Below are 15,322 nucleotides of genomic sequence, written 5' to 3' on the forward strand. Positions count from 1 at the left end.
AAAATCCCATTACTGTTTCAAGCCGTTAGCTATAAAATTACGAAACAAAACAAAGTATAATCCAATGTTTGCAGTGTAGCGACTCAGTAACATGCTACGGCTGTATGCTTTCATCAGGGGAGCTATGATAGTGATTGTTTAGGACCTCAAATGAAGTAAACACAGTAGGGTGTAAACACTCCTCTACACAAGCACCAGATTTGATCTTAATTAAAATAGCACACAAATGAAAAAACACAATTACCACTACAATTTATTTTTAGGTGACACAAGTTATGCAATCACTCTGCATATGGTTACATAAGTGACTACAGACTTTAATCATTGACCTCATTGAGAATGTTTGATTTTCTTTTTCTGGATTTTTTTTTAACATTTGCTACTGTTATAGATTCATACTTACAACACACACACACACGCGCGCACACAAAGACGGAACGAGGGAGACAGAGAGAGAGGGCGTCTGTCATGTTAAATGCCAAAGTCGTTTGTCATGTCTCCACGGCTTCAGTCCGTGGCTGGAGACACATACTTTAACATAAAAACCAATATTCTCTGGGCATGGGTCCGTGTGTGTGTGCGGCTGTGCGTGGGCATGCATGTGTGTGTGAGAGTGGAATATTTGAACCTCTAACTAATAATTACTAACATACAGACACAAAAGGAACTAAGAAGTGGGGGCAGAGAAATCGAAAAAGTGAAGAAAGAGGGTAGAGAGACGCTGGAAAATGTCACACCTACTTTAGGCTGAAATCACAGTCTCGCTGGAATTAAAACTGACTGAATCCAACATAAAAAGCAACATATGAACAACAGTTACATTTTGGGCAAAAGGTGAGTTGCACTGTAGCGTTCAGGAGGGATGAAGTGTCTTGCTCAGAGATACCTGAGCAGGACCTCCAGGTGTTAGCCAGCTGTTGGTCGTGGTCTCTTGCCCGCTGGTCACCATATGACCTCGTGCCTCGACTTTAGCCTCAGGTTTCTCTTGTGAACCAAACACGGGAAGTGACCATCATTAAGGTTTTTGGTACTGTGTGAGTACAGATCCTTTTTAAGCAGGTAGAATATATCATGTATAACTTGTTGGTTCCCACCAATCAGCCTTATTACCATCTAACCCATTTTTAGAGATATTACAGTGCTAATACCTTTTGATTGGCTCTTTATCATCATTAATAGCTAACAGGGAGTCATTATCACTAAATATTTTATAATGAGCAATTAAATACAGCTACTGACATTAAGCCAATCAAGCCTTACATTTACCTGGATGTGATGAGGGGCTAAAGTCTCCCCAAAGGATGACTGCCAATGACATTTAAGTCACTGGTGTTGTGCCTCGGAGCAGTGAGTGGTTAAATGGGATGACCTCTATCACTGGGAAACAGAGCCATTCGTCAGCAGGGATATTTGCAGGAAAAGCGTGTGGGCAGAGTGAGACATTTCCGCAGAGCTGCTGTAACTTCAGAGCAGCAGGTGTGCATTGTTAAAGCTCTGGTGGGTATAATACACAGTAAAAAAAGAAGAAGAAGAAGAAAAGAAATACAGAAAAAAACAACCATGAACAACTTTTTGACAAAGCCGTGACAGAGTGCACCATCCTGTTTCGTTGCTGTTGCTAAGTAACTAGTCTTTTTTTTGCCAGCTGATCTTTGTTGTTTTAAGTGTTTCACAATGGAGGGCACTGTTACTCCAACATTGTCCCCACCTATAAGCTGTTTAAAAGCAGTTCTTGCCACCTTATGTTCAGAGGCCAACAATAGGAACAGTTATATTTAATGTTCACCATTCTGTACATTATGTCTGACAAATGTACCTTTATTAATCATAGGTGATACTGAATGACCCACTACCTGTGCTGATTGTGACTGTAATATTGTTAAAAATGGGTGGCAGAACTTTTCTGTGACACTACTCCTCCCAGTACCGCTGTGCGTAACTGTTATCCAGCGTGTGTCTCTCCGGCATTGCTGAAGCAGTGAAACAGAAAGGCGTCCATCTTCAAAAGTTCCGTAAATCCGAGAAAAACCCACAGCGAGGTTGTTTGAAGGACAAAGTGCGTGTAATACGAGAATCACATCTTTCTGACAACAATGCTGAGGCTTATTTTGAGCTATATGCCAGGATCACAGGAAATAAAAACCAGAAAACACTAACCACAATACTCTGCAACTGTAAACATGGTACATATACATTAAAAGCTTTTGATGGCTTAGCTGAAAAGCAGGCAGAAGAATGTAGAGACTTCTGCTCCATCTATAAAGCTATTCAAAAAAGAATCCCTCACAGACGAAAATCTAATATTGAAATTCTGAACCTTTCTCGCTTGCCTTAAAGGCGAAGGCAGGTTCATCTTGAGCTAATAGACTGAGAGCAGAATCGCCTTTTCTGTTGTCTAGAAGTGGTCTGAACTATCATCATCATTTGATGCCTTTTTCTTTTCTACCTTTGGAAAACTCCTTTTTTAACAGTCAGTAGCAGTGCAGCAGTAGGTGCTATATCAAAGAATACGGGGATTCTTCGGGCCTGTTACACTGAATACAAGTTCATGTGTGACTGCTTCATTTTGGTTCAGTTTTAGTTCTGGTGGAAATGTTTTCTCCCTGTCTTCACCTCCAACCAGATGGCTGCCCCTGTCTAGGCCTGTTTCTTCCTGAGGTTTCTTCCTCTTAAAAGGGAATTTTTTCTTCCCACGACTGCCAATGACCTGGTCATAGGTGGACATATGATTGTTGGGGTTTTCTCTGTGTTATTGTAGGGTCTTACCTCACAATACAAAGCACCTTGAGGCAGCTGTTGTTGGTGCTATATAAATTAAAAAGTGGCAAGAGGATCAGGAGGAGGAGCTCGAGTGGGTCTGCATGCGTTAATAAAAGGGCTACTATGACAACAGCTGTAGTGATGATGTGTTTTTTAGGTGATGGTGGTCAAGCTATGGACAATCAGCTTACTTTATTTTGTGCATCATTTGTTTCTAATTGTAAATGAAATTCTTTATCCTTTGTGGTGAGAAAAAAATTGTTACAGTGTTACAACTTCAGTAACATTATACAATGAACAATGTTTTTTATTGCAGCCAATCAAATTGAGGATAGTACGGGCTGGCCACAAAGTCAAGCACAGCCCAGCTGATTACAGCTGATTTCACCGCCTGTGGCATTAGCAAGCCACTTTGCAACCCACATCCACCAGAACCACTCATTTCAGTCTTGAATCTGTCTTAATGAGTGTCACATCTGCTCTGTTACGGACCAGGAGATCTTTCTGCTGCTCTCGCTGCATCCAGCTTTGTAAATATGTGCGTAGAATGGCAAGGAGGTCCCAGAACAGAGCCATCCAGCTAAATATAAACTACTGCAGATGGAAATAACAATCTTGTTTTTACTACATTGCGCCTAAGTGGACTATATTTGTCTGTAGTAAAGTGAATACTCCAAACAACTGTGTAAACATGCAATTTGTGTGAGTTACAACTCCAGCAGAAAATCATCGAAAATTGAGTTCATATTCTGATAAACAAATTAATCTGTTAGGTTACCAACAGTGTTTGAAGAGATTCTCTGAGGTGGTGGAAATTCCAATTAAATATTATTAAAAAATGCACAAGCCAACCAAAAAATCAGGCTCCAAATATATAAACACCACCCTGCACTGCTCTCCACTTTGGCGCCAGTGCATTCATTTTAATCCACACAATTATGAAACAGATGCAGGCGCAAAAATTTGTACTTGATCCCAATGAAAATGGCCCTATGCCTCTGTTTGCACCTCCGCTGGCAAAGGAGAGTTCAACAGGTAAGCAAGTAAACATTTGAACCTCACGGAGAAAAGTGTCCCTCTTTAGGTTACTTTATTTCATTGTGTTGAACAAAACGGTGTGAGATAAGGGCCGTGTTTAACTGAACACAGCTCAGATTTGACCTTTACAGCCAACCAGCCAATAGCTAAAGTGGAAACTCATGAATAACATTGAGAGAGGCAATCTGTCAGGAAGCATCAAGCCAGCTGACTTATTACAGTTTTTCTCAAATGCTAAAACACATTTCACAAACGTTACCACCAGGTCCCCCAATGTCCAAACACAACCACACCTTCCCACTGCAAAACTCAAACTCCCACACCAAGAGAGCAGCTCGAAGCTGTCAAAACTATAAACACTATACACAGCATTACACACTACAGCAAAACAATTGAAAACACAATGCTCAATTTGTGAGAAGGTTCTTTGTTTCATAACTGCCAATGCATATTTTAGAAACTATACAGTAACGGATCGTCGTAGATCTCTGCAGAGGATTAGGCATTTAGATTTGTGAGTTTCATATGAGTAGTATAAATCTATAGAAAATCCTGCATGTACGTACACTACTGTAACACAACTCAATGCAAAAACAGAATCTATTGCACACAACAGTAATCTTGAAAACATGAACAGGGTGTGAAGTGTATTTACGTTATTCACACCACACACACACCACAATCGCTGTGCGGCATCATGTCGCTGAGCTGTTGCTCGCATCTCGTCCGTAATGATGGTGCGAGGTTGTCTTGCTCTCCCTCCTGGACCTTCTCCTCTCCCATGTTGGCCTTCTCCTCTTCCTCGTTGGTTGCTCCTCTTCCTCCTCTCATTTGAACTCCTCTTCCTCATTGGCCTGCTCCTCTTCTTCCAGGGCCAGCTCTTCTCCCTCCTCTGCATCAAATTCCTCTTCCCCTGACTCTGCCTTCATCCATTGTGTTTGTTTGGAACCTTCAGCATACTGTGCACTCTGAACTTGCTTTTACATGTGGGTACAGCATTAGCAACAAGTGTCTTCAATTTTGAGTCATTGTGTGTAGTGAATGACGCCAGGTGTGTTCCCTGTGTTCAAAGATTGGTGACTGTGGCAAGCATTTTGCATCACATGGGCTTTCATTTGAGGATATGAGCAGAGTTGTTTTGCAACATGTGTTTTAGCAAGGAAAAATGTGTTTAGATTTATGAGTACAGAGGGTTGTGTTTTGTGAATTGTGTCTTCATGTGACATGTGTTTATGGTACTGGAATATGGTGGCTACATTTAGTAAATGTGTTTAGACTACTGGTCATTTGGGTTACAGGATTGGCTTTTGTGTTTTAACATTTGAGAAAAACTGTAAAGGGTCACTCCTGTCAAACACTTAAATACAGCTAAATGTCTCTTTTGGAACATTATGTGGAAAATAAAGTGGTTGCAGAAATCTGCTCTCAGTATACCAACAGTATAACCACCAGAAAGAGGTTGATAGATATATATTTTTAGAAAAACAACAACTGCAAGATGGACACAGAACAGTAATCAGTTTATTAGATACAACAGAACAAATACAAAACCAAATAAAAAAAAGTATAAAATAAGCCATCAAACTGCAATGTCCCTCTGTCCACCACTTTATGAGAGAAAGAGAGAGAAAGACTGAGAGAAAGAGGGAGTCGGTCCATGTGGCACCTTGATTAATGGACAGATGGCAAGGCCACTGAGCCAGCTCTTTCTCTCTGTCTCTGTGTGTGTGAACTCCAGGGGTGTTCAGTTGATCTGCCTGAATATACTGACTCAATGAAGGGTGCTATATATCAGCTGGATAGACACAGACTCACATGCGCATATGTTGATTTCCAATAATAGAGAAGAAAAGGGGAGAAACCGTAATGCGCAGGCATTGCTCTATATGTGTGTGTGTTTTTTTCCATGTGCGTTAGTGTCTGTGTGTCTACCCAATTTTTTTTGTGTGTACCCATTAAAGCTCCAACCAGAACGAGGGCCAGTGGAACACTGTGTTCCAGCTTAATGATGTCATCAATCATTGTCTGTGTCCATTGGTCAATCTATCTGCTCCTGTAGACAGCCTGTTAAAAGAGTCAGTTTGACCATCCTGCAGAAACTTCTGATCTCCAATCTGACACAAACCTGATACAGATACAGCTTTTAAAAAAATCGAATTTATACTCAAACTTGATAGATTTCTTAGTTGATCACTGATCTGATTGTATTTTCTGTGTGACTTGTCCCTCATCCACTGTTATGAAACGGCTGTGTGCAGGCAGGAAAAGGACCCAAAGTGCAGACTCCGGAGACAGACGTGAACTCAAAAGGGCACCAAAACTAGGAATACAAAATACACTTACACAGACAGAACACACCGCAAGATGGGGTAGATTGCAACACGGACACAGAGAAACACAGGGCTTAAATACACAGAGGAGCAATCAGGGAATGGGTAACAGGAGGGAAACACAGCTGGGGCAAATCAGGCCTAACGAGACAAAGGAAGCACAACCAGACGCATTTACATGAGACACGGACTTTCAAAGTAAAACAGGAAACATAACAGGGACTGAACTTACAGACAGACTCACAGGCAGGCACTACAGAGGGAACAGAGACGTGGGACCAGGGCAGACACAGACACGGAGATATAGCCGACAGGGGAGACAGCAACTAAGGATTACACAGAGACATAAACCATAAGACAGAACTCTAACAAAGAAACCAAAGACTAGAAATGATAAATAATATAATAGACTCAAAAACCCTGGGTCAACGACCCAGGCATCCTAACATCCACTGCTCTTTATGCTGTCTGAGGGGCAGTGAGGTAGAGGGCCAGGCAGATAATTTGGAACTCTTAAGGGTTAAGTGTCCTTGGTATGCTTCAGCAGGTATAGCAGTATGGATGATTGAAGCTAAGCTTCCACTGTGGGGACGATTCACTAACCACAAAGGCCACCCTGCTGAGAAAGCAGAGTTATAGACCTTGAGTGTAAGGCAAATCAGTCTGGAAGAAGCTCTTTTGAGCCAAAATATTGTGAAGCTAAACAGTATTAAAATTCAAAAACATTCTCAGAGCAATGTTCCCAGTGCTTATGGGGTGCGTCAGTTATGCTCTGAATCTATAAAACAAAACTTTGGGGAGATGTTTACAAGGGCGTTGGAGCTACACTATGGACTTGTGTTTCTTGCCTGGAACACCATTTAATTTTGGTTCACATCCCAGTGGTTTATGTGGGTAAGCGTGTTTGTCTAAGTGTGATAGAGTGAGAGACAGAAAAAGAGAGGGAGAGTCCTGGGGGATTCTGCTTGATCTGAAAATATAAAAACAAAGTGTATATGTTGTTACACACACACACTCCGTACTATTCCTGCCTAAAGCATTTACTTAACCACGCTCTTGATTTCAGCAATATGTATTTATCATCACTTTTTTCTTCTTTTTAATTTGATCTGCAGTTCATTATCGCTTCAATGATAGTGTGGCTCTTTTGGCTTTAAACCCTGTATACTGTGTGCCAACATAAATAATTATGAGAGGAAGAGAAAGCGATACAGAGAAACACAGAGACAGACGTTCAACTTACACACACTGACAGGCATTACAATTGTGCTATTATAAATACATGTCAAATGTCTTCAATCCAGCATACTGTGTGTATGTTAACAGTGGGTCAAATGACATATATGTTTTCTAAATAATGAAACATTTGAAATTAAAAACCCAGATATCTCTAGAAACCAGTTCTGTAACTTCACAAGGTTTTAGCCACCTTAAGCTCAGACACACTGGCGGGTGATATGGTTTCTGTTTGCCAGGAATTTAATTAGATTTCTGATGGCTTGGTAAAACTGTTTTGCATAAAAATATATGAATATGTATAAATAGAAATTTGTATTTAAAATAAAATGATTTTTCACACCTATATTCTACAAAACTGACTCCAGATCCGAAAGCTAAGATGCCAACCTCATACACACATATGCTGCAATGGTTTCCACCGCCCATTTCTCACCTGTGGATCCAAAACTCTGGGTGCAGACCTACATCAAAGCAGCCATTCTGGCACAAAATAGCAGGTAAACACAGGTGTTAGTAATTGTAATAACGAAAGGTCATTTGTATTGTGGTACACAGTTTTAATTAATGTCATTAGCAACATCTGTGTTTACCTACTATTCCATGCAAAAATGGCTGCTTTAAAACAGGCTTATCAGATAGATTTTTATGGACTTTGGGTTCTGTCACACAGACTTTATGGCAAAGAAAGAACCATATCTTTCCCTGCTGTTAGGGAAGTATGAGGAAGAGAGCAAACACAGTTAAGGTCATCGAAATTCAGGATTGTGTTGATGTGCAAGCACAGTTAAGTAACAGTTTGCTGAGTTAGTATGTTAAATGTACAGGAATTTTCTTAATTGAGGTATTGTGAAGAAATTATGTCAAATATCAATTTTAGTTCTTGAAAAAATACTGTAAGTGAGTTTTTGTGAGTAACAGTATGGGTTTGTTGTTGTAGCGAGTTAAAAATCAGGGAGGAGGTGTAATTTTAATTGCTTTAAGCTCAACACTGGAAAATAGTTTTATCTACAACAGCATGTAAAATGTATGTGATCATCATATGGGCCATATTTCAATTATTTACTAGGAACTTAACACGTGATGAGACCTTTACAAGAGTTTAGTGCAGTAGAAAATATAACAGTTGCCTCTGACAAGTAGTACAAAGTAGTATTAAATGGAAATATATATCAGCACAGCGCCCCACTGCCAGGTGAAACGTCCAAAAGACACAGGAAGAGAAAGCAAGAAAAATAGGTATGAAAGGTAATGAAGAGACACTGAGAACAAATGATAGAGCGTTATGTAAACCATGAGCTACATTCAATGGCTCATAAGGGGACTAAGACATGAAAATAAAAGACCTGGAGAGACAGACTGAGCGAAAGACAGACAGATGCAGGCTGAGAGACAGATGGAGTTCAGCGTAAGTTATGCGATGTTAGCTCCTCTGGTAATTCTGGTGATAAGTCTCTCTGTGCGCTATTGCTATAGCAACATCATGCCCGTTTTGCTGTGGGCACGGTGATGGGCTGGCCATTCGTTCAGGAAACGCTGATTGAGCTGTCAGTGCACTCGCAAACACGAGCTTACACACAAGTCTTGAGACATTCAGTTAAATCATTTCTCACGCGCAACCCTAGCGTGCACACATGTTCACAAACACACACTTTATCTCTACATATCTATCGGTGTATAAACCGCTGTGAGCTAAACACTAGAGCAGGTCAGCTGAGGATGCTATGAGAATTAGGGAAACACGAAACAACTGGGTATGGTCAGGCGGGACTCTTGCAAAGATCTCGTCGACAGTAAGACAGAGAAACATAGAAACAGAAAAGAACTATATAAGGTTGTCTCTAAGGGGTGTTGTACTTGTTCTGACACTCTCTTACAGCACTTCACGGTTGCAGTCCATTACACACACACACACACACACACACACACACACAAGCACAAAAAGACCCGTAGACAAACATGTTGTGGCTCTTATTCTTTTATTTGTCCCTTTCCTTCATTCTGACCACCGAGTTAAAGTCGGGAGTGGGCTTTTGTCTGAGAGTATTTGAAAGTTTCCATTTGTAAGGATCTATATTATCTATATATATACTCAATTATTTTGCAATGCTAGGTGCATTTGTCTCTTGTGCAGTGCGTGTCAATATAAGCTCGACTGAATACGTACATTTGTCGCCCGCTTCTAAAATGAGACCGTCACATTTAAGCGTTGATGCTTATTCTTTTGTTTTAGGGGTTTGTGAGCACGTGTGTGCGTGTGTGTGTTTGTGTTTGTGTGGCTGTTAACTGTACGTATTCTTATGGCCTGCCACTGAACAAACTAATTATGGAACAAACGGTGCTTCAAACCAACCAGAAAATTACCTCCCAATTCTAACAGGACGACCCAAGGACAGACAGGCAGGTTCTCTATCACATCTAGTCAGAACACAAAGCCTAATAAAGGCTTAGTGGGTTTATCGAACACCTAGCATGTGTCATTTTCAACACTTCACTAAGTGTAACTTCAGCATTAGTGTTTGAGTTTGTAAGGGGTTCCAGCACAGGCACTGACTAAAATAAGAAGTAAATTTCTATGGCTCAGCAGAGAGAATCTCCACTTTACACTTTCATACCTCTGGTTGACTTTTTTCACCTCTTTTTTTTTTTTTAGTTTCTTTTTTTTAAGACAGACTGTAATTATAACACCTGTAGTAAAGCGAAGTTGTTGACTTTCAGCAAATTGCAGGTGAATGTATCTGTCACTCAATACTACAGTTCTAGCTAATCCTGTGGTATTTCACACCCAATAGCTTCCAATTAAGCACTGTTATCCAGAGAGATGTTGCTGGCAATATCAATACCATCTATGTGACCTTCTGTTCCTCTTTCTGTACCTGTCTGCACTTGACTCATTTCTTCTTTCCCCTTTCTGTTCTTCTCTTTCCTTTCTGTCACAGTACTTCTTCCTTGCATCTCTCAGCTGTGCTAAATCCACTTTAATTGTTCTCCTCTAAACTTGAGCTGTTACCCACAATTGTTACACTTTTGCTGCAGGCTGTATCCTGAATATGTCTGGCTAAACATCACCTAAATGGTTTAATTATAAAGCTAATTGTCACTCTTTTGTTGTGTGGTGACTCAACAGCCTACAATTACTGTTGCTAAAACCAATATTAATGCTTCGGTTGCTTTTAAAACAATGACATTATGTTTTATTTTGTTTTACTTTGTTTTCTCTCCACAGTGAAGACTTGTGGCAGTAATCTTCAGGGGCCATCAGGAACCTTTACATCTCCCAACTTCCCAATTCAATATGAGAACAACGCACAGTGTGTGTGGATAATTACTGCCTCAAATCCCAATAAGGTAAGTCTTCATTTTGATTCTATCGCTGTCAAATTCTCAAATTCAAATTTAGTGTGAAGAGAGATCAATTAATTCCAAAACACATATATCAAAGTGCATCACTGGTAATACACAAACTCACTTTAACCATAGAGACATATTGCCTGTACATGTAGTTATAGAACAAGTAATAAGTAAAATAGTTCCTACTTTCTAATTGTAGAGTTCATTATAAAGCAGTTTAAATCAGCAAGCACACTTGCAATACATTATTATTATGTGAAGAAGCAATACTTAGTATTGATGCTGTTTTTCTCTCTGCATACCCAAGCTAAAATTGGGGAAAACCCGTCAAGTTACAAAAGTGGAACTTGAAACCTCCAGGTTTGGTTTAATGGGGGCTTATGAAATGTTAAACAAGCAACAGAAGCACCAACACAGCCAGGAGTGATAAGTGCATGTGAGCTGAAATTCTGCCTTACTGTAAAGAATTAGCGCTATGCAGAAGTATGTGGAGTATTGCAGCCTAGCAGCACAGCCCAAGTTTCCTTCCTGAACCAGCTTGAAGGTTTCGCTCCATTTGAATTTCATGCATTCGCTTTAATTTTAATTGATATAAATCAGCAGTTCTTACAAGCATTTACAAAGTTGGTTAAGAAGCATTTTTGCATAATTGAAATGGGTTGATAATAATTCACGTAGGAGGTGTTGTAAATTATATGCCAGTCAAAGCATGTCCGCATTTGATTCTGTGTGATTGGTTAATCCCGCAAAGGGGCAGACGATAGGTTGGAGGTTAGATGGATATCTGCCATTGGCCGCTTTATGTCCCACGAGAAATCTGATTGGTATTCAGACACGCACCCTTATTCGACTCGGGGCTCTGTTGTGACCACTCTGTCGTCAATGGCAACACCTGCGTCAGCACAATAGGGACGAACAAACACATACAAGCGTGTGCACACACACACTTACATATATAACTGCTCAAACACACACTGCATATTGTTTTTGAGACGGACACACACACACACACACGCAGTCACTTTGTTGGTGCTCAGAACCTTTCTGTCTCTCTCTCTCCCCCCTGCTCTCACACACAGTGCTCTCTGTCACTGCCCAAGGCCTCTGGTTTATGGTCTAAAGCAATACATTCTCTGTTGAAGGCTATACTGTGTAGGTGACAGTTGAAGGCTACAACACTAAGGCCATTTGGACCCTTTGTGTTTCAGGTGTGTGTGTGTAAATGTGCGACACATGTTAGAGGGGTGAAAATTACTGTATATCTATTGTCTGATAAATGATAATGGATATTGCCAAACACATAAACCTAAATGAAGACGAGATGAAGCAGAAAAACATTTTGTAGCCCTTTATCTCAAAGGACTTCACAGGCCGTGCCTCGTAATGTATTGTAGTGTTCCACGCCACATCACGTACAAGCCATGCACCATCCTAAACATGTATGACGTCTTTTATCCCACTACATCATATCTGCTATATGCCATACTGAATCACAGACCACACAGAACCACAAGGTACACATGTTTTTTTTATGACACTACATCACACCAGAGGTCTTCAGGGGATTATATATTTATACAGTACGTGCCATGAAGAGACAGACATCCATTCAGAACAAACCCAATGTTTGTTTGTGCATCGAGACGTATACCACACAGACCACATTCCTGGTAAAAAAAAAAGTTTTCCTTTTGCCCCAAGGAATATTAAATATTATAGGTAAATACTGTATAACAATACTGCATAGCAGAGCAATTTAAATGATTCTAAAGCTGAAGAGCCTTCAGATCATAGTACAAACTGCTGGTATCTCATCCCAAAAACAACTTTAAAACATGAACTGAGCCTAAAATTGACTTCCTCATATTGCAGTCTACCAGTTATCCATAGTTTTTGAAATCTAAGGTTATATTTCTTTATATATATATATATTTCTTTATACAACCACAGGTCCTACCTGTCTTTGAATTTGTCTAATACAGTACATACAGTAGAGACTTGTTAGGTCCAGATAGCAAAGCCAGAGAGAAAGAAATCGGCCTGGCAAAGACTGACAAATCCTTGTCTGCCCACAACTCTTCTCTCACCTTCATTTATTTTTCATCTGCCTTGGTGAATTATGTGGACATGTAAAGCTAATAGGATTCAAATTATTAATATGAAAAAAAACTCTCGGTTGTGGATTAATATCTTGTCAAACTTTTTTTAATGCTATCAGATAACTGTCATTGCTTTTCATTGTCACCGCTCTGAAGTATGTTTTGAAAATAAAAACAAAAATAATAGCATCGGTTAATCCGGTAGATCAATTTCAAAGGCATTTAGAATTTTTTAAAAAATACAACAAGGTCTAGAAGATTTGTTTTGCCAAATAAAAGCAGGCTTCAATTTAAGGGTTCTTACAAAATTAGACATTGCCCCCTATTTTCAGAGGCTCAAAATTAATTGGAGAAACTAGCAAAATTTAAAATATAAGGATTATTTTAATACTTGGATTAAAATCATTGCTAGTCAGTGGCTGTGTGAAGCCTACAGCCCATGAACTTCACCAAATGTGATGTTTCCTCCTCTAAGATGCTCTTCTAGACCTTTACTGCAGCAATCTTCCACTGCTGCTTATGGTTTATGGGGCCTGTGGGTCTCTCTGCCTTCAGTTTTGTATTTAAGAACCAAAAAGCATGCTTTATCGGGTTGAGATCAGCCCAAGAGCTTCTTCCTTGAAAGCTCTTGAGTCAGTACTGTGGAACGCTGTCTGGACCGTTCAGCAGATTTTGGCTGAATCAGAGTAGAGAGTGTAGCATGTATCATTAGCAGCTATGCAAGCCCATACTATAATGTAGCCTCCACCATGTTTGACATGTATTGTTGTGTGGTTTCTGTTATTAGCGTTTTCATTCCTTCTCCACCATTTTTTTCTTTTTATAATCATAGATGCAGTTTACAGAGTGATCTTGGTTTCACATGTCTAAAGTTGTTTTTGGGGGGAGGTGGTTTCAGCCCAGGACAGGCTTAGAGAATTCTACAGTCATTGACTTTAGTTGCCTTCTGTGGTCTTTCAGGGATTTGAATGTTGCTGAATGGGCAGGTGCACTTCTTCTTTGTAGAAATGAACTAGATTGTTAATTTGGCCACTTCTTACATTTTTTTCCTTTGTCTCTGATGGGTTTGTTTGGCCCCAAATCTTTTTGGAGCTCGTTCGAAGACTTCCAGTGTAAAGCTACAGATACAATTTCAACTTCAGATCTTTTACCTGCTTAATTTGTCATGGAATAATAATAATAATTATTATTATATCATTTGGCCATTAAAGCTGAAAGTCTCTGCTTCAATCACATCTTGACTATTGGATTTAGATATTATAATATAATGTTTTGGTATTTCACAAAAAAAGGGTGTATACTGTATCTCACTGTCAAGAAAGTTGGTAATAATCTACTTTAAACATTATGTTAAAAAATACAATAAGTAAAACACACTACCACAGTGCACAGGATATTGATCTGCAATTACTGCAGTCACTTTCTCTAGTTAAGGCTGCACTCACAGTTGGTGTTGAGCACATTTCAGTTAGTGTTTATAAGTTCCCGTTGGTTTAGGAATTCACATTCTGCATGCTTCAGATGTTTAGTGACAACAGGAAATTGCAGATCCAGAGAAGCATCTCGTTGAGTAAAAGGTAATTTACCAGTCCAAAAGCAGGCTTACATATGTTGGGCAGGTGGCAGAGGCAAGTGCACAGTTGGGAACTGGCAGGTAAACAACAGGTAATGGGCAAAAATGACTGTGACAGAATGGAAGCAGTGATGATCTGGTGTACTGGCAGTAAAAATCTGTTCTCAATTAGGGAGCTGATGTGGCAACGAGGGGCAACTTAGCAAACAGGACAGTAGTAGGTTGATCTCAGTATGAGGGAAGGCAACAAAAGAACCCCAAACTCCTTAAAAGAGAGGCAGTCTGAGAATCACAAGAGCAAGAGGGTGTAGCCTGCATAACACGTTCCAAACAAGGGAATAGTCCTGTCTCTACAGCAAGAAGATCTCTTTTTTTTTTTTTTATTACTTCTATACATCTCTGCCTGTTTCAACTTGTACTCTTTCTCTCATTCATCCTGCCTCTTCCTTCTCTTTGTCTCTTTTTTACACTGCCCACTCTCCTCCTCCTTGACTCCCAGAGGCACTGTCCTCAGAATTACCCAGATTCTTCATTAAAGAGCTCAAGCTGAAACCATCAAATTACTACTGAGAAAGAGAGAATACAGCGAGTGAGGAGAGCACTTGAGGGGAAAAATCTGTTTTTCACTGTTTCCCTCCTATCTCTTTCTCCATTGCGCAAATTCACACAGATTCTCACAGAGGTGCCTTCTCATACTCTGAAGGTAAAGAGACATAGTTTCCAAAGCTCTCCCACTCTTCTTCTCTCCCGATCTTTGCAAGCCCCATTCCCTCCATCCTTCTCTGCCTATACACCACCCTCTCTCTCTCAGGTTAAGTGTTAATGGGGTTCTATAGCTCTCTGATGTTATTGCTTCATTTAGTTTTGGCAGAATGAGCCTTTAGAGCCAATTCATTCTCTCCTGTTCTCATTTAACCTTGGGGATGGTAGGACAG

The 15,322-nt window shown here is 40.0% G+C and overlaps 1 protein-coding gene across 2 annotated transcripts in view; it reads left to right on the plus strand.

Moving 5' to 3' along the window:
* The window catches only part of csmd3b (CUB and Sushi multiple domains 3b), a 421,680-nt gene that overhangs the window by 287,313 nt on the left and 119,045 nt on the right, over nt 1–15,322 (plus strand). For both annotated transcript variants that reach the window (XM_085261673.1, XM_085261674.1), the window contains exon 10: nt 10,591–10,712. In XM_085261673.1, coding sequence (XP_085117799.1) covers nt 10,591–10,712 — 122 coding nt within the window. The remainder of the gene's footprint in view (nt 1–10,590; nt 10,713–15,322) is intronic.

This window comes from Mchenga conophoros, linkage group LG22, assembly GCF_057382185.1.
Source record: "Mchenga conophoros isolate Kocher_MC1m ecotype Shallow Benthic linkage group LG22, M_conophoros_male_GT1.1, whole genome shotgun sequence".
NCBI classification, from domain to species: Eukaryota; Metazoa; Chordata; class Actinopteri; order Cichliformes; family Cichlidae; genus Mchenga; species Mchenga conophoros.